General features: G+C 47.6%; 1 protein-coding gene across 2 annotated transcripts in view; it reads left to right on the top strand.

Moving 5' to 3' along the window:
* LOC135374175 (organic cation transporter protein-like) overlaps positions 1 to 20,548 on the top strand; it is a 107,140-nt gene that overhangs the window by 79,148 nt on the left and 7,444 nt on the right. For both annotated transcript variants that reach the window (XM_064607190.1, XM_064607189.1), the window contains exons 8-9: positions 3,091 to 3,305; positions 13,061 to 13,242. In XM_064607190.1, coding sequence (XP_064463260.1) covers positions 3,091 to 3,305; positions 13,061 to 13,242 — 397 coding nt within the window. The remainder of the gene's footprint in view (positions 1 to 3,090; positions 3,306 to 13,060; positions 13,243 to 20,548) is intronic.

Here is a 20,548-nt window from a genome sequence, read left to right as displayed (position 1 = left end):
TTCCGTGTAGCAAGCACGGGTATCCCGATATCCCACAGTTAAGAATCCACATGGTCTGAATCGCAAATCTGCACAGTCTAATGCTGGCACCGTATACAACACACGGAGAACCGTAGTCAAGAAACTCGAACTAACTTGGTCTCACTACAGCACCCTATATGTGGGTCTCTCGTGGCCATAAGCTAACCAACGTCGCTTCGTTTTGTGCTGCTCCACCGCGTTCTGCCTGCTAAGCCCAACCGTAGCTTATATGCGCATTTCATTCGCAAGAACGACATCGATGAACATCGTAGCTGCAGCAGGGCCATTCCCTCGAAGGATGGGGCATGCTCAGCTGTTGATTAATGCACCGTCATGTTTGGCCAACGTAGACGGTGTTACAGGAAATGGGGAATTCGTAGACATTTGTCAGCCAATGCTTTAGGTCACAACTCGGCGTGGCTGAGTTGTGACCTAAACTAAGTTGTGACCCCCATCTGGTTTCTTAGCCAGGCGCTTCCCATCGCTTGAGAATAGCACTTGCACACCACGCAGCCGATGACTCACTGCACGGACGTAGGACACAACCACAGGGCCGTCCCTCCTCTGCTGTCGGTCGCAGCCATGGCTGTCCCCTACACGATATGAGTTGCCGGCTGAGGAAAGTTGCTGCAAAGTTTGGCGCGCAGTTGGCCTCTCAAGGCGACGAAAACCTAGCACCCCTGGATGGGCAACAAGGTGCCTCAGCTATACGCAGTGTTGTTACCTAACTATCGGTTGAAATTCAGAGGATGCGCAGATAATGTGGCCTACGACTTCCGCGTGTCCGGTAACGCCGTCTGCGTTGGCTAAACCGGACGATGCGTTAAGGGCGAGGCACATATGGGACAAAATAGACGCGCGCGCGTTTCGACGTGTCATCTAACGCGTCGCAACGAAAACCATCCTGGGGTGGATTCTGGTGAAATAGGCGTAGGGGACAGACGCGCCCGAGTCGTAATTTTCCTATGTATTTCGTCCTATTCGGTGAGTCAAACAACGGAAGGTGCCGTATTCTCAACCCCACCCCCATGGTTAGCGGCAAGAGAAGTATAGCGCAAAAATTTTGGTGCGATACTTCTTTTGTGGACACTTGTGTGGATTCTTGTCTCCGTCTGGACAGTTGTCTGGAACCTGTCTGGATGGATTGTGCTCCGAAGTTGGCTTATAGCAGATTGTACCACGAACAAATGCAATCCAAGCCCAATATGAACCTCTGCACCCGTAGCCAGAACGTTTTACGATCGGTTTAAACCGTTTAACTGGACAAACGTCCTATCGGAACAGTAAAAAAAAAAAAAAAACGCCACTGCACGTCATCTTAGGTTGAGTTTAATTCACGCATTTTAGAAACTTCTATTTCTTATAAGCACTAGATAACTCCATCAAATAACGCGGGACAACTCTGGGTCACAATATGGTGTCTTCAGTTCATTAACGGTGGTTCGCGATAAGCTCGGGTCACTTAGCCATACCAGCTCTTCAGGGCACATCGTAGCGCGACAGAACTACTTGTATAACTCCTTTCCCGTCGGCGGTTTGTCGTGCGCCGATGGTGACTTCATGAACCAAGCAGGTTAATGGGCGCGTTAAGTAGACACTCTTGCACTTCAAGGTGAGCAACTCTTAGAGCCCCTTGTTAACGCTCCAAGTCCTCACCTGCTTGCCATCCGCCCTCTCTCGGCTTCCGCTCCCATAATGCCTACTTAACGCACCCAACGGTTGCGTCAAGTAGGCTGCTTTAACTATGCTTTAAGCATGGTTCACAGTAGTCCGTTCTGCTGCGTGCGGATCCGTGCGGGCGCTGGTTACCGTGGCAACAGATACGTGCGCGACCTCCCGCAGCAGAACGCCAGGATTTCGCCCGAGCGCAACATTTTCCGACGCACGCAGCAGCCCGCAAGCGGAGAACGAATCGCGAGGCCGCCTTCCGAGCGTGCGCAGTAGGTTTCTCTCTGCGAGAGTGTTTTCAACATGACGGCCACCGGAGTGGAAATCCCGCTCGGAGCTCATTGGCTTACGGTTTGGTGACGCACGCATTCGGACGCAGGTATGTGAACGGCGGAACGGATTGCTTACAACGCACGCAGGCGCCCGAACGCAGCAGAACGCAATAGTGTGAACCATGCTTTAAGGAACGCACTAGTGTGCATCATGCTTTATACCCCTGTCAGACGTACTAATTTAGTGTCACTTATTTGAAGTGCACTCCGTCTTGTAATGTCACTTTCACTAGGCTCCTGCTACACGGCATAAGTAAGTGTCACTAAGCAGTCATGGTGATGACGATGGGCGAGCTTGAACTCCCACCTAACATCGGGGAATGCGCCTTGCTTTCTTGGTAAAATAATTTTTCTTACGTACAGAAACATTTCATAAAGATTTTCTTCGCAGTTGAAGTCGATTGAACGTCATAAATATAATTGTTGCGAACCAACACAAGTATATTTATTTGACAAATTAAATTTTCAATCTTCTTCTTCACCTCTTTGGTGGTGTTTACTATGTCTTGCGCGTGCAACTGGCCCGCGATGTCAGCATACACTTTCGCGTTTCGCTTGGTCCTCCCACGTTCTGATAGCATAGGTTTCTATCTCAGACCACGATGCCCTGTCTTTTTTGTCTTCCATTATTCAGTGCTTCACTGCGAGTATTTCGCGATTTCGCCGGTAACACTTAACCACCGTGCAATGTCAACAAATATGGCTGCCACGAAGTGGATTACGAACTCTACTGGGCAGTCTGCGAACGAGAGTACCGGTAAATCACGCCAAAAATCCTTACGTCTTTCTTATACAAATCATTGCTGTCTTAACAAATTTGTCCAAAAATAAATTCCGATTGGGTTGTTTCTTTCCTTTTCCAAAAATAAGCTTTTTGTTACGCAATCCCTGCCGTGGAGGCTACGTACTTGATTGTCGCAGGCAAAGTGGAGTGAGTTTGGCGAACTCACTTCATCGTAAGTGTACTTTGCATTTAGTGTCACTAAAAGATGCCGTGTGACTCCGAAAGAATGACACTTACTGCAAGTGTACTCGCTGAAAGTGACACCTCGTTGTAATCTTTTGCTAGGTACGTAGCGTCTTTCACCTACTTCGCCACTTCCCTGAGCACGAGCGACTTAGCCGGCGATCCATTCCTCAACTTCGCTGTTGCTGGGGCCGTGGAGTTTCCTGCCTACGCATTCTCCATTCTTGCTGTTCAGAAGACTGGTCGTAGGAAAAGTCAATCATTGTCCATGATCCTAGCTGGGGCCGCGTGCGGGCTCTCCATTCCTTTCACAGGCGGTGAGTATTCTTTATTCTGACTTCTTTTGTATGTTGTACACGCTGAATAACTAGCCATGGCTCCCTGACGAACATATATTTTCCATGACACAAACTCCGAGACTTAGGGAACAAAAAAGGACACACACGGGGTACAAGAGTCGCTTTTGTTCCTTAAGTCCCGTGATTTTCATCATGGTTATGTGCCAGCAAGCTCGCTTGCTTTTGTTCTATTTTATCATACATACACACATATATACAGGGTGTTTCCTTGCATTTGCAACAAATTTTCATAAAAATGGGAGTTGCCTTAGGGCGGTTTTACATTTGTCATTGGATTACTCGATGGGGCTGCTACTAGGAAACCAGTTTTTTTGTTCAATTGGAGTAGTAATTAACATAGATATTGTAATTATTTTTTAAAGATACACGTAATTATCTTTTTAATTATGGACTGTAGGGAGTAAATTGCAATCGCAATATTAAAGCCTGATCAACACATGATTCGCTCGAACCACTAGTAAGTATGAAGCACTAAAGTAATCTCAGCGCGTACTATAGACCCAAGTATATGACCTCGGCCGTCCGCTGGAAACAGAAAGTGACCGCCAGAGGAGCGACGGTGATGTCGATATCTCCGCCCTCTCTTGGCGTCAAAGAAAAACGAAATGGTTCACGATCTTTGTTTGTTTTCTATTTATTTTTGCTTGCAAAGAACTTTGTGCTTATCGTACCGGGGAAGGGCAGGAGCTGTGTGCGGCAGGATGAAATGACTGATACAGCAAGCGACTGCGAACACATGAAAGAACGAAAGGAAGGAAAAAGAAAAACAAAACAAAGGTCGTGAAACATACCGCGATAAGGACTTGCCAACATCACCTGTGACGTTTTTCTGTGACGTTAAGTGGGGGCGGAGATATCGACGTCACCGTCGCTCTTCTTGTGATCACTTTATGCTTCCAGCGGACGACCGAGGTGAAATACTTGCGTCTATACGTGCTGAGATTACTTTAGTGCTTCATCAGCGGTTCCAGCGGATCATGTTGTGATCAGGCTTTAATATTTCAATTGCAATGTGCTCCCTAAAGTCAATAATTAAAAGGCTGTTAATTAGTGCCCCAACTGAGGAAAAAATTGAATTCCTAGTAGCAGTCCCGCCGAGTAGTCCAGTACCAAAAGTACGACCGCCCTAAGGCAATTCCCCTTTTTATGAACATTTGTTGCTCATAAGAGGAAACACCCTGTATAATCATGACGTCCTGACGAAGACAGTGCCACTGTCGAAATGTCGACCCTTTTTCATTTCACTTTTAATATCTCCCTATTACCTAAACAAGTGTTCCTAACGTCCCTAAAATCTGTTGTCCGCGTCTTTTTCCTCTACAATTATATATATATAAATAAAATAATAAGACGTGGACGACAGATTACAGGAAAGTTAACAGAAACTAGTTTATTTAGTGGGGAATCTAACACACAGATTATAATATACCATGAAACATTTAAAAGAACGGTCGACGTTTCGACAGTGGCAGTGTCTTCGTCAGGACTAAAGTGTTGGGAATGCAGTGCATGGCTAAAGGAGGTTCTTCAAGTGACGTCACGGTTGGAAGAGGTGCGCCACGTGGCGGTCGTCAGCTTCAGGAATTTTCTCCCAGGAGTGAGGTCATCATCCGTGGATCCTTATCCGGGTTATCGGGAAATTCCAGAGCAGGGTGGGCGCTGCTTAGAAAGGGAACTGAAAGGCAAGAAAGGCGAAATGGGGTATCGATGTCTAAGTGATAAGGCTTCTTATTGTGGATATTACATCACTATCTTCCTTAATTGTTGATTTTAACTTGAAAATGAGGTAAGACTCGCGTTGTTCCCTGCCTCGATCTGAACGAAAGTTTGATTGAAAAATAAAAAGGGCGACGTCATGACGTCGCCCTTTCTATTCTTGTTACGTATTCTCTCGCGTGTTCTCTTGTTACGTATTGCATGCTCGTTTTAGTGCGAAATGTATTTGTTAAACAAACATACGACAGAACAAGCACCGTACATAGTGCGAAACTATATGGCATTGTACTGATAAAGATCCCAGAAAAACGTTTTTCCTGGGTGTTATAAGAGCTGGTTTGAATAAAAGCATATTTCGTTCAGTTACGTGACCTCGGTAACTTGAGCCATCGTCGTGTGCCATCCACCCATTCCGTGTCAGTGCTTGCGGCAGTTATTATTTACATGTCCGTGGTGATGAAGGAAGACGACGATTCGCAAACAATATGTAATAAAGCGAAAAGTTAGCATGCGATAACGCTCACGCGTAAAGCTACGTTCCCAACCAAGCGATTTTGGGGCGCGAGAGCGTCAAAATGTCAAGCTCCTCGCTCACGCTCCTCGCTCGACTGTTACCAAACGAGCGAGCCACCCAGCGCGAGGGTGAAAAATCGGTAAAGCGAGCGGGAATTCACCATCTCGCTGATATCTGCGGCATCCAGATATATTCGCTCTCGCTTCCAAGATGGCGGACTTTATAAACAAAAGAAGCCGAAAACATACCAGCATGCTGGCACATTGAATTGTAATAAAGCTAGTAATTGCGATAATTTTGACCGCGCTATATCAAAATTACAGCTATTTTGCATGCTTTGGGCTATTTCACGCAAACAATTGTGTGCAAATAAATTCACTCGAGGGTACGATAGGGGACCCAATGTCGCATCAAATAATCACGAAACTGGCCGGTGCAGAACCGGCGATTAAAGGCTAGAAAATTTGGATAAACTTATGAAAAACGTAAGCGGTGCCGTTGTGAAGACTCCGCATTGGGTGCCAGTGCCAGTGCAAAAGACGCAAAGGGTATTAAAAACTGTCATTGCAAAACACAGAAATCGGTGCACGAATTGGTGCGCATGATACCTGCACTGAAGAAATAATATTTCATAATCACGATTGCGCCTGTCTCTTATTGTGCACAAAGTTTAAAATATCTAGAATGGCATTATATGAGATGACTTTGAGGAACTACACGCATTTTGGACGACATGATTAACACGGTCTTCTGCTCCAGCGTTTCTGGCCTCATATCAGGTAATAGGGCGACTAAGCCACTAGGAGCTCATAGTGCCCGTTCGCATTATTTATGGGTCTCCCGGAGGAAAGGGCGTCCGGGTTTGTTTTTTTTTTACTTTTTTTGTACTTTGTAATGCTTTCTTGTTATGACCACCTTCCTTCAAGCAAGGGGAAGTTAAAATCACATTTACACTTGTCATTGGTCACTTGTGGGCAGCTACGCCGCGACGGGGATCCCCAAATCATCCATCCGTTTTGGCAACAGCGTTACGGTAGCCGCATGGTCAAAATTAAGAAGAAAAAGAGAAAACTAATGTATTTGCAGAGGATAAGCTCACGCCAGTGATACTAACTCAATTGCTGCCTTGAGGGCATTACTGCCACATCAGAGGGCCGAATCCTAAAGAAATTGTCATTTGCTGGTTTAGGGGTCTCCAGACCACGCCAGAGGCCCAACATACATACAAGGACCGTTGGCTGCCAGTAGTTGCTATGCCGTTATTTACCATTTCGTTTTGCAGCTTTTCTGAGACGTCGTCTCGACTGCACCTTGAGTCACTCACTTGCGGGCGCAGGACCACGTCAGTGGTTTCACATTCATCCCACATAAACACATCACTCATGTCCCCAAAGGAAATAATTCGGTAATTATTCTTTTTTGTTTTTTCATTTTGTGGTATATGGATGATTATGTAATGGATGGGCGATAAGATAGAGGCGAAATACAGTTATATGAAGGGACAAACACAGTATAACGAAGTGTATAGCAAGAAGAACATAATGAAAGTTAGAAACACATCTGTAGTTTATCTTCAGCGTCAACTTTAAAGATAATCGGTGGGGAGGCCCACTGTCTAGTGAAATCATTTCTTGGTAGCCTTTTCTTTTCTTTCCTCAGAAGCCACAAAACTTCATTACTACAACGAGCGATAAAGGACCGGGAAGTTTGTGGTTTTTGGCCGTGCGCGATATCGCACCTAGGTCTCCAGATTTGATAACTGACCTCGCTGATAACAGCGATAAACTGTCGCCGACGTGGCTTTCCCAGTGGAGCAGGGTCCAAAAATCGCACAGAGGAGTAGTGTAGCTGGTCTAATTGGAAAAGTTTTCTAATTTTTTCCTGCATTGGGGTTAAAAAGGGACAGTTTGAAAAAAAAAATGTTCCAGGGATTCGTTGCCACCGCATAAATCACACGTGTTGCGGATGTGGCCTATATTTCTATGGTGTCTCAGTATGGGCAGTAGCCCATGCGCGAATCGCCACATAAAACTTTTCCTCGCAGCATGTAAAAAGTTTGCATTGATACTTCGCCAGTCAGGTTCGATACCACTAATCGGTTTCCGTACCACGTATTCCTTGTTTGTTCGAAGCAGTTCGACCATGTCACTACTTTTCATTGTGATGATCTCAACCTCCTTATTTTTGAATTTTAATAATCTGTAATCGTTTAATACACTCTGGTAGAATTTTCTTACGTTTGTAGAGCGAGGTTTACTGTTGTCGACTTTACCGTTTATGAATCGTATGCCAAGGCCAATCGAATACCTAACCATTGTTGAAACTATATTGCTGTCTGAAGATAGTGCCCTGAGTGTCCAGATGACGTGGTTCGCTCTCGATACGAAATCGAAATCGATGATGTTATGTCCACCCCTGTACAGTGGTTCCTTCATCCAGTTACGTTGGATAGCTTCGACACCGCTGCCCCAAATAAACGGAAACACTAATCTGTCAATTTTTTTTATCATTTTCTTATCGATATCCATTGTATGAGTTATGTACTGTACCTTTGAATATATGTGTGACTTCGCTATTTGAATCCTTGAAAACATGTTTGATTTTACGTTTTTTAGCGTCTCTACGTTACTACTAATTTGTTTCAACCTCCGTGTCCAAGTTGCCTTAGAAGGACCAGCTCTGTCAAAGAGGATGCCTAAGATTTTGATCTCAGGTCTCACTGGTATGCCGTACAGGGTGCCAATATTGGAGTACGTATTTCCCAAACACAGAATTTCACTTTTCCCAGTATTTACTTTCGCACCGCTAATGGTCTCATATTTTTTACAAGCTTCAAGGGCATATTTGATGTGTTCACCTTTTTGCACCATTACATTCACATCATCAGCAAGAGTAAAGACTGGTACTGTTTTGCCTATTATTGGTAAAAAGAGAGGTGGTATACTGTTTCTTTAGAATTTGTAAGAACGGTTCCAAGGTAATGATGAAAAGGGCCGCTGACAGGGGGCAACCCTGTCTCACGCCCCTCTCGACTCTAAATTCACTTGTTAGGTGACCATTTACTATCACTCGTGATATACTGTGTCTATAAAGGAGCGTAATCATTTCAACTAGTTGTTCGTTTAGCTTAATTTTCCTCAGGCAATGTTCTAGGTACGTATGGTTCACGCGATCAAAGGCTTTTTCGAAATCGATAGCCAATAACATGCCAGCGTTATTTGACATTTTAATCCAATGGGTTATATCAGAAATTGCCAAGATGTTAAGTTGGGCTGACCTAAGGTAAACGTTTGCTGTTTGTGTGTCACTCACGACATCACCTAATATGTCATGAATTCGATTTGCTATCATCTTGCTTACCAGTTTATAATCTATGTTAAGTAGTGTTATTGGCCGCCACGCTTTAATATTAGAACTTTTATTTACATCTTTACAAATCAGCACGATCCTACCCTCGTAGAAGGATGCTGGCAGAGATTTATCTTGGAAGGCTTTGTTTATCATTTTCAGCAGTGGTGTAGCAAGGAGTGACCAAAAACGCTTATAGAAAGCCGGTCTGAGGCCGTCAGCCCCTTTCATTCAACTGCTCCAAGGCTGTTTGCAATTCATTTATCGAGAACTCACTGCCTATTGTACTTGGGGCGGAATTAGGGAAGAGGAGGTCACACTCTTTAAAGGTCACATCCTCCCCCCTATACAGTTCCGTATAGTATTTAGATACATATATACTGATTTCTGTTTGGTTTTGCATTTGCTCGCCGGTGTATTCATCAATTAGAGTTGTGATTTCATGTTTACAAACTCCCAAAGCTTTATTGAGCAAATGCTTCGACGCCCAGTTTTCTGCCTCCCATTCTTCGGTTTTAAATTTTAATTTTACTACCACCCATTTTTTTGCAAGAAGTTTATTATATCTTTTCTTTAATCGCTCTCTTGGCTTCTTCTAACCCAGGACCGAAATTATCTGGTTTGTTTAACAAGGCAAGGGCGGCTCCTACTTTTGATAGCTCTGCCCGATCTTCATTGGCGATCTTTTTACCCCATGTTATCAATAGTTCTTTAACTTCATTCTTCAACTGGTCCCACTGATTTGGTGTTAAGTCTTTATCTACTCTTTTCTGCGTTCTTTTATGTCCCGATATACGCGTTGATCATCCAATAGATAGGGATTCATTTTCCACAGCCCTTTCCCTATAGTGTGGATGTTTACTTTCACTCGACACGTTAGCAGCCTGTGATCAGATATGGAGGTTTCTTTCACTGATTCGTCTTGCAGATCAGATAACATGTTATCTGTTATATACACTCTATCAAGTCTCGCTCTGGCTGTTGCGCCTTTCCATGTCATGCCCAGTTGATTGGGACAAAAATTTATCTAACCGTCTTTTAAATTACACCGTTTTCTTAGTTCTATCCATGACCTTGCACCATACGTAAGCGGTCTATCGCGTGGGGGCATTCTATCTCTAATCTCATTTTCAACACAATTAAAGTGCTCCAGCGTTTCTGGCGAGTACCTTTGGGAAAAGAGGCGCTGGACGCGCTGTCGTTAAGCGATAGCCTGTGGTAGCGAGTCCTAGGCCTCGCGTTGCTTTCCAGCATTCGCTGTATAACTCGCCCGTTTGTGAACGTAGCTTAATGTTATCACACGCCTGAGATCGCGAGGCGAGACTCCGACAGCGAACTTGCTCAATGCCGGAAGATCGCGTGACCTCAATATGGCGGCGCCCAGAGATTTATGGAGAAAACGGTCTATAGACCGTTTACAGCAGCCAGTTGCTTCGGGCGCTAGTAGATGGCACCACAGTAACCACGCCATTGCTTGCCTTCTGCGAGTGCCTGTGTGAGTGCTTCCGACCAGTTCTGTGCAAAATCTGGAAAAGTGGAGGGAAGGCTTGTTCCGTGATTGAGTGTAGAAACTGTGACGGAGATCTGATCGTGTGGGACAAAGCTGTTTGCTAAATTCACGACCCGTCGCTATACAAAGACTACCCGCGTTCGAGGCCTTTTGCAATGCACGGGTTTCCACGAAGAGAGAAAAACAAGCTGATTCGACAACGGTATTTATTTTATTTATTTATTCAAGGCCCAGGGGGCATTAAAGAGGGAAGTGAGCGGGACACGATGCAAGGTCAAAGCACAGTAACAATTGATAAACATGCGGACGCAACATAATGACAATAAACGAGCAACTTCGCCAAGAACATATTAGTGAGATAAACGCGACAATATACAATGACATTATATGTGAAGGAGGTCGCACAAGCTGTTTTTGAATTATGTTATTATATTTCGAATTAATGGTAGGTATCGAATCTCCAGAGGAATGATTTCAAACCGGAAAAGTCAGTGGGGGTAAGGAATGCAGCCCTCAAAGTGGCGCAGAATTTCTGTGTGAGCCTCATGCTCTACTGTAGGCGTTGCCTGCTGCTTGTGAGAATAAACTTCCCCCATAGTAGCAGGGGTGACGTTCCATGCAGTTGAACGGTTCCATGTACATGCCTTATCAGTGCACGAAGCACTCGTGAGCCCCTTGTTTGTTACCTCTACAACCTTGGTGAGCAGAGCTTTACATGTGCATGTTGCCGCCAAGGTGGGCTCGAAGCGAGTCTCTGTACTACACATTCGGCTCACTGCTTGTGTAGGCCTGATGTCGGCCTATAAAACTTATACACCATCGTTGCACTGGCACAGTACTTCACCGACATGGCCACTGTCAAACAGCTTCGTTCCCTTTGCAATAGTTCAGCGCAGGCTTTCCGTCTCCCTCTAGCCCCTTGATCATGTGGTTGTATACATCTGAAATCAGCAATTAAAGTATGCTACTTCATAACGACAACATAACTTACATGCATATCTTTCTCAAGTAGTTGCACGGCAACTCTTGAATTAAAAAGCAAGAAATCACGATCTTACGATATTACATTATGAGCGTACCCACAACGTAACGTATGCGCAACAAAAGAAGAGTAAAAAAAAAACGCCGAAATATGTGGTAACTCGAGCATAGTGGGGCCGGTCATGTGGGACGCATGAGGACAGAAATATCACTCTAAATCAAGCAAATGCACTCACCTGACCGTTGAAGCTTCGGCCAAAGCTTCGTGTCATCCTTCCATCCGGAATTCGTTGCAAAAAGTTTAAGGGAGAGCGTCTCTGCACCGCCGTACTATGTGCGCCGTGCCAACAGGCAGTCGAAAGAGAAGGCAAGCAGTGGCGCGCAAGGTCACGTGCGCTAAGATGGCGGCGCCCAGACAACTCTGCTGTAAATGGTCTATACATAAAAGCTCTTGACCTCTTTTTAACCCACTTCTGGAGACCACGTGTGTAGCGATCACTTGACCGCATAAAGCGATCCCCATTAGTACTGAACAATGTATTCCCCCTTTTTCGTCCAATTGCATAGCCTTGACATTCCTTTTTCCCCCTCTGCTGCGGGACAACTCACCTTCTTTGTAGGTTCCACCTCTCTCTCTCTTTAGAGTGTGCTACATATACCTTACGTTTTCAAAGCGTGGACTCTACGACAAAGCTTGTACGCAGTAAAGTAAATTATTTGAATGTCTCAATCTCTTTAATTGCATACCTTATCACGTGCGAATGGTAGACGTTTCCCATTTTTGCCTGTTTGATATGCAAAGTAGAATTATTATTGCTCTATATAATTCCGTTCCTCTGATTTCGAATATAATATGATCATAGCGCAAATCATCATCATTAAAATAATGTAGTTGTTGTTGCTGTGGTTTGTATCCCACTTCTGGTCCCCTTTCAGAAGCGGCCTTTGCTTTACTGATGTATGCAACTGGGCGTCGTAGGGCTTAAAGGGAGACTCCGCACCAAAAAATGTGTTGAAGTAACAGTGCGACATGAATCCATACAGTATGATGTTTCAATGGACAAAAGTTTATCGTCCTTAGATGAATATTTTCATTTGAGTGATTCCGCGCTCCTCAACGGAAGGGCGGTCCAGCAACACTGGGCTTCACCTTACCGGTATTCAGGGAGCAGATGACACGTCATCCATGTCGCAGGAAGAAGTTACCAAGCGGAAAGGGAAGCCTTCAGCAGTTTCGGTTTCGATATAAACTTCCCAGCTATTTTGTCAACTATCGGGTCTACGACCACCAAACCAAATTTGTTTCCGATTTCTGAAGAATGCACCGAACTTACTACGCAGCCACTATATAATTTCGAATTGTACCGCAGTTTCCCTTTAAGCGTTTTATTTACCCTTCTGCATTTCACGGCTTCATGCACATTGCTTGAGAAGTGCCGCCAGCCATGAGCAGCTTCGTCTGTTCGTCTGCAAGAGCGACAGGCAACAATGTCTGAGAGAATGCGGAGGATTTGTGTGGTTAAGTGTGGTATTGTCTTCCCTGTTAGGGTGTTTATCCTTAGTTAGAATCCTTTCGTATCGGAGCAGTGAACTCTGAAAGTGCTTTACACATTCGTTCTGATCCGATTGTTTCTTTCATTTCAGACTTGTCTTGGCTCAAGACGTCTTTTGCAATGTTAGGAAAATTTCTCATCACAGCAAGTTTCGGGATCCTGTACGTCTACACGGCAGAAATCTATCCCACTTTGGTCCGGAACGTCGGTGTCGGTACCTGCTCCATCGTGTCCCTCACCGCCGCCATCGTCGCACCCTTTTTGAGGGAACTGGTACGCTTTACTTGTAGCCAACTCGTATACGCGTATTACGGTGCTGTGTACATCCTGCTTCCATATGTGGAAGACACATATTGTAACTACCAGCGAGTGTGAAACATCAGCTAAGGAAAATATTAGCGGCGCATGTACCACGAGCTGCGGAAAATGAGTGACAGGTGACTGTTCTACTAAAAGTAAATATATTTTAACAACGAAAATCAGTAAGTTGTTTCTACTCGATGTCATTGGAATTATTACAGCTTAGTTTCGCGCTCTGTTTTTAATAAGCGGAGTACATTCCAACAATATTGCATCATTCCATATTCTAACCACAGAAATGTCGCATGCAACAGCGGAAGAAAATTATGATTGCAAAGTGCGATCTGGTTGCTGCGTGTATGATGCTGTATAGCGCTGGTGCGATTTGCATAAGCGTCGAAATGCTTGAATGCTCGTTGAAAACCGACGCGCAAAGGCACGCAGAGAGACAGTTTATGTCATGTCTAATGCATTTTCTTTCATTTTGGCGTTGAATGTGCGTTGGTATAAAACAAAGTGTCGCAGGGCAAACAGTGAAAGGACGCAGTCTTTTGTTTGTTTTTAATGTCGTGTGAGCACCCCGAAGCAACCGCGGCTATATGAGCGGCGTACAGCTGTAGAGAGAGATGGGGAGAGGACAGCAGGAACTAGTGGGGGACAGTGGGTTAGTATGCGTCATAGGCCGACTTCAGGGGGACTGTAGTGGCTTTCTTCTGGAAACTCTGCCGGAAAACTCAAGGAAAACACCAGCCAGTGCGAGGATTCGAACCTGCGTCACCTCCCAGTCTCGGCGTGGAAAGCGATCACGCTAACCACTATACCACGGGAGCTGCACTTCCGGTCGTAATTTGTTTCTGTCACACATTTCTCGCAGATCAGCGGTGTGAATCCACTTTTTATTGCTCAACGTCAATAGAGTTTTGAGGGTTCTTGTGAAACAACTGATCTCGTCTTTAGACGGGCAATAATCGGGTATGCAAAGGTGCCCTTTTTGTAATGCAGTGTGATTGGTTTCCTATACAGTGACCGTTTAGCAAAAATTCTTGTCTCAAAAAAAGTAAATAATGGGTCCCAACCGACCTAATATTCGCTGGACTCTTTCGTGATCATGCTCCGCCCTGCGATGCCCTGACGACAATAGCCACACGTCCTTTTAACGTCGCGCACCATCGACGATTCAAAATGCGGGACGCCTATACATCGATTTTGTTGTAATATCGGTAAGTGAGGTCAATTCCAAACGTATGTATACTTGTCAATCCTATTGTAGCCAGATCAAAAGGTAACACAAGCCCACAATACTCCATTTCATGTGTGCCCTATGTTTTCATCGCTGTATTGCTCCGCGAATGTCATAGCGATTTTCCCACAACAGGTTCTCCCCGCACGCCACTGCTTGTGTCGACGAGACCCGCTATTGGCTAGGAATGCGAAAGCTCCCCCTATCTCCAGCGGCTGGAATGCAGCTTTGCTACACGTGCGAGACGAGTGACGTAGGCGTTCTCCAAGTAGGAAGGAGAGACTCGCGCAGATTATGCTCTTAGAATGGCGTTGTTTCGTGATAAAAACGCCTGCTAGAAGTAAACAAATTTGATAATTGGATATCGTGAGGCACGTTCTTTCATACGGCATAACAATTGCAGAATACGCATTCGTGGAGCTGCTTAGCGCTCCTGTAAGGAACTAAGCGCTCCTGACGAAATGAGAGAACACGGTGAAACGGCTTTCTAAAGTGACTTGACTTGATGTGACTTGTCTAATCATATACAGGGTGTCCCAGAAAACGTGTCGTTGAATCATAATAAAAAGAAAAACTACCTCACCTAGAATCATGCGGTCAATGGCATTTCTTCTTGCGTGGTTTTTGCCACCTGCTAATGTGAATGTCACACGTCGTAAGTTTAATTATGTAATTTTTTGCGAACTGAACTCGGAAACCTGCCATGTACAGGTCACTTTTTTTACCACATCAACATGAAAACATGCTGATTTCACTCAAATTCACGATAATCGACAGTGATATTCACGAGCTATCCTATCGGAAAAGATAGCCGAACAGCAGGCTTCTCTGAGCACCGGACCATATAACACGCTACGACTTACTAGAGAGTTTTAGTATATCGTAAGCTAACGCGATAGCATACGTAAACGATAGCGTTGGTGGTTCGGCGCACTGTGCTAAGCTCTCTTTCTGTTGTGGGCGTGCGCAGAACCATCAACGCTATCCCTTCCGTACGCAAAAGCGACAGCGTACGATGTACCCTCTCTATTGACCGCAATTGCTGTCTGTCCAACGAAAGGAGGTTCCAAACCCAGCCCACAGAGTGATAGTAGGGAAAGTGACAGTTGCTTAAACTGGAAGAGGGAAAGCATTATCCCCGCGAAAGCCGGATGCGATAACCTATGCCTGTGTGTTATCTTTTTCTGCGATGCCAGTGGTGGTGGTGATGATGGTGAAAGGGCTTGCCGTTGTCGGCCTCACGTATGTGGGCAACGTCACGACTGACGCCCTGGGGAAATGTGCGTCCTGGGCCGACTTCTAGGGGAGCTGTGCCGACATATGTCTGAAAGCGTCTGAGGAAAACCCAGGAAAAACCCCAGACAGCACAGCCGGCACCGGGATTCGAACCCGGGTACCTCCCAGTCTCGACGTGACATACATATACAGTTGTGTGACATACATATACAACCATGTGGGTTGGGTGTCCTACCTCCTTGGGTCTCCAATGATTGCGCTGAAAAATTTCTCGTGCGGTAGCTCCGTAGAGCACGATGCTTGGCTATTTCTTCTGATGGGATAGCCCCTGAATTGCCCTGCCAATTATCATTAATTTGAGTAAAGTAGGCACGCTCTTCACATTGGTGGGGTAAAAACGTGACCTCTACTTGGCAAATTTCTGACTTTAGTTCGCCAAAAAATTACATACTTAAACTCACGTTACACGACATTGACATCAGGAGGTGGCAATAACGGAGTAAGAACAAATGCCGTTGATCGCATGATTCTAGGTGGTGTAGTTCTTTTATTATTATTATTATTATTATTATTATTATTATTATTCAATTACACGTTTTGTGGGACACCCTGTAGAGGCACATTACAGCCATGACTTAGTTGATACGTCAATAGTATCACAAGGTCATCTGACATACGGCGCTTTGCTCGATAGCGTTAGAAAATAGCACTTGAAACCAAGCGATATTTTTTTCCGCCGACCCTTTTCACATACAGCCGAGCGCATGCGCTATCCTTCTCGGGTTCACGCATGGTATCCGTACACTCTTAAACATGAACTTCACCACATAGCACGCTCCTAGCGAACCATCATCCCGAATTACAACGTCCTCGCCCCCGATTTGTTGGAAAAATAGGCTCCTCCTCTCGTTTTCAACAAATCGGGGGAGAGGACGTTGTCATTCGGGATGATGGTTGGCTAGGAGCGTGCTATGTGGTGAAGTTTGTAGCAGCCGACGGAAATGGACGACGAGCGCCGCCATGGACGTTTCGTCACGACGCGTATCTCGCGCATGATTTCTATCCAGCGCGCGTACCATCGATTCTTTCAGTTGTGGCCTGGCTGCAACATTAAACAGTTCGCATTCAGCCTTGTCTGCTGGTCCTTCTGTACCCTACAGTTTGGTGACCCGAACGTTGCAGCGTACATGGCACAGCCACCAGCCCCTACCACTTCCTCCGCCTCCGACGATGCCTCAGTGCCGTCGTCAATCCAGCACTACGCCATTCGGCTGCCGCCCTTCTGGAGCCACAATCCGGGCGTATGGTTCCTACAGGTGGAATGTCAGTTCGCTCTCGGGGGTATAACATCACAGCTGACCAAATTTCGCCATGTGGTGAGCGTACTGCCGCAAGACGTTGCCGCCCAAGTGGTCGACATCCTTTCCGCTCCACCCTCAGCCAACCAGTACGACGCGCTCAAGACCGCTGTCCTCGAGCGAACCACAGCTTCGGAACGCAAGCGCTTCCAAGAGCTCCTGTCTTCCGAAGACAGTGGTGACCGCCGTCCATCTGAACTATTGCGACACATGCAGGGGCTGCTTGGCGAGAGAGCCCTGTCCTTCGATGCCGCGCTTCCGCCTCTTCCTGCAGCGCTTACCAACAACCGTGCAGATGATCCTAGCGTCTGCGTCGACTCTGCCATTGCTAGAGCTTGCGGATCTTGCAGACAAGATGGAGGTTTCCCATCCGTCCATTTCAGCCATGCCCGCCGCTCCGCCCTTGCCTTCAGCTGTTTCCCCCGCGGCGTCTTCACCATCCGCCCAAGTCCGGCTCACTTCTCCGCCTGGCGATTCCATCGCCCAGTTGCGCGAAGATCTTGGACTCCTCTCCGCCATGGTAGCGTCTGCCCTGTCATCGCGTGCGCCTTCCACTACAGACCCCGTTTCGCCCAGGCGTCGCCGACGCGGTCGTCCGCGCTCCGCGTCCCCAGTCGACGCCGTTCACCTCGTCGGCCTCTGCAAGACGAGGCCATCGGCCCTTGCTGGTACCACCAGCGGTACTGCTCCGAGGCCCGTCGGTGCACGCGACCCTGTACTTGGACGGAAAACTTGCCTGGGGACCGTTAGCGGCTGCGACTGTCTCCACCACGCCTAGCAGCCCATTATTCTACGTTGTTGACCGGCCCTCAAAGACGCGCTTCCTCGTTGACACCGGCGCCCAAGTGAGCGTGCTCCCCGCTTCAGGAAGTGACAAGCGTCGTCCAGCCATGTTCCATCTTATGGCTGTCAACAACACCGGCATTCCCGTCTTCCGACAGCTATCTGCCACCCTCGATCTGGGCCCTCGCAGACGTTATCGTGGCTTTTCCTTGTGGCCGGTGTCCGCCAAGCTATCCTGGGCGCCGACTTCTTACACCATTTCGGCTTATCTGTGGACGTCGCTCGCAAGCGCCTGGTAGATATCTGCACCAATCTGTCAGTTCCGGCTCGCTCCGTTCATTCTGCGCTGCCGTTCTCAAGGACTTCCCAAGTCTCACGCAACCACCAGATTGGTCGCGCCCAGTCGCACACGATGTCGTGCACCACATACAGACCACCGCACCTTTTTTCGGAGCACGTGTTTTCGCCCGGGCACGTCAGCTAGATCCGGAGAAGCTCAAGATTGCAAAAGCGGAATTTGAGCACATGCTGTCCATCGGTGTAGCCAGACCTTCCATCCTCAATTGGTCCTCCGCTTTGCACATGGTGCCCAAAAAGAGCGACGACTGGCGCCCCTGCGGTGATTACCGTGCACTGAACCTTGTTACCGTGCCTGACCGTTACCCGCTCCCGCGGTTGCAAGACTTCAGGGTCAACCTCCACGGCACTGCCATCTACAGTAAAATCGACCTGATGAAAGCATATCACCAGATCCCCGTCGCCCCTGAAGACATCAAGAAAACCGCAATTACGACTCCGTTTGGGCTGTACGAGTTCCCGCGGATGCCGTTTGGTCTCCGCAACGCGGCCCAAATGTTTTAACGTTTTATAGACAGCGTCATCAGGGGCCTCCCCTTCGTCTTCGCATACATTGACGACTTGCTTGTGGCCAGCTCGTCTGCAGAAGAGCACGAACATCATCTCCGCTTGCTCTGCTCACGCCTGGCCGCTCACGGCATTGTTGTCAATGTACAAAAATGCGAATTCGGCGTGTCATCCACAGAGTTCCTTGGGCACATAGTCTCCCCGGAGGGCATAACACCGCTTCCCTCCAAGGTCGAGGCTATCTCCAACTTTCCCCAGCCCCAATCCATCCGGCAACTTCGGCGCTTCCTCAGCCTCATCAATTTCTACCGGTGCTTCATTCCGCACTGCGCAGAAACCTTGAACCCCTTCTTACTCAGTCGAGCCGAGCTGCGAAGAAGTTGCTGTGGAATTCTGACGCCGAATCGAGTTTCCTCAAGATCAAGGCAGATCTCGCCACTAGCTCTCTGCTTTGCCATCCCCGGCACGGCGCGCCGACTACACTCATGGTTGACGCTTCTGGTATAGCCGTCGGCGCGGTGCTGCAGCAGCAGATTGGCAAATCATGGCGCCCCATAGCCTTCTTCTCCAAAGCCCTGAAACCTACCGAGCAGCGCTAAGCGAGAGTTGCTGGCCGCATACCTCGCAGTCAGGCATTTCCGTTTCTTTATGGAAGGTCGCGGTTTCTCCATCCTAACCGACCACAAGCCCTTGACCTACGCTTTCCACTCTGCCAGCAGCCGGTATTCCCCAAGGGAGATTCGACAGCTCGCCTATCTTCCTGAATAATAATAATTGGGTGTTTACGTCGCGAGACAACTGAGATCATGAGCGACGCCACAGCGGTCGGTATGTGGATTGCTTTTGCCCACCTGAGGGTTCTTTAACGTGCGATGAAAGCTCATCACACGGCACCCCGTATTTAACATCCCTCGCGGAAGACGGCGTGTCTAAGCAACGTGTACCCTGCCACCAAGTTGCTGGCGTCCTCGGCCGGGTTCGAACCCGCGATCTCGAGATCAGAAGGCGAACACGCTACCGACTGAGCCACCGAGGCCGGTTATCTTGCTGAAATGTGCACAGATATCAGGCACGTACCGGGGGAAGGAAACGGGGGAAGGAAGCCGACGCCTTAAGTCGAGTTGCTGCCCTTTCTACCACCCCGCAGCGTTTTTCGCACGAAACCCTCGCTTCCGTTCCCAACTCCACGATGAAGAGCTGAAGCGCTTGCGCACCGCTAACACCACCTCCCTCAAGCTGCAAGACCTCCCCATTCCCGGCACTTCCGTTACCATCTGTTGCGACACGTCGACTCCCCAACCGAGGCCTTTCGTCCCTGTCACGTGTCGCCGGGCCGTCTTCTCTTCTCCTCACGACTTGGCGCACCCTGGCATCCGGGCAACTCAGAAGCTTGTTGCGGACCGCTTCGTGTGGCCTTCGATCAACCGAGACGTCCGCGCCTGGGTTCGCTCCTGTCACCGCTGCCAGCGTGCGAAGGTCCACCGCCACACCTCCGCACCCCTCGGGAAGTTCCAGCCTCCTGACGCGCGTTTCGACAACGTCCACCTTGATATAGTCGGCCCTCTCCCACCATCTGATGGCTGCCGCTATATCCTAACTGCTGTCGACCGCTTCATCCGTTGGCCCGAGGCCACGCCGATGGCAGGCGCCACCGCCGAGACAGTCACCAACACCTTCGTCGCTTCATGGGTCTCTCGGTTCGGCGTGCCGTCCCAGGTCACTACAAACCGGGGCCCACAGTTCGAGAGCCGTTTATTCAAGGGCCTCACCGACATCCTCGGGACAACTCGCGTCCGAA

Source organism: Ornithodoros turicata, unplaced genomic scaffold, assembly GCF_037126465.1.
Source record: "Ornithodoros turicata isolate Travis unplaced genomic scaffold, ASM3712646v1 Chromosome45, whole genome shotgun sequence".
NCBI lineage: Eukaryota > Metazoa > Arthropoda > Arachnida > Ixodida > Argasidae > Ornithodoros > Ornithodoros turicata.
This window is presented reverse-complemented; position numbering and strand designations above follow the sequence as displayed.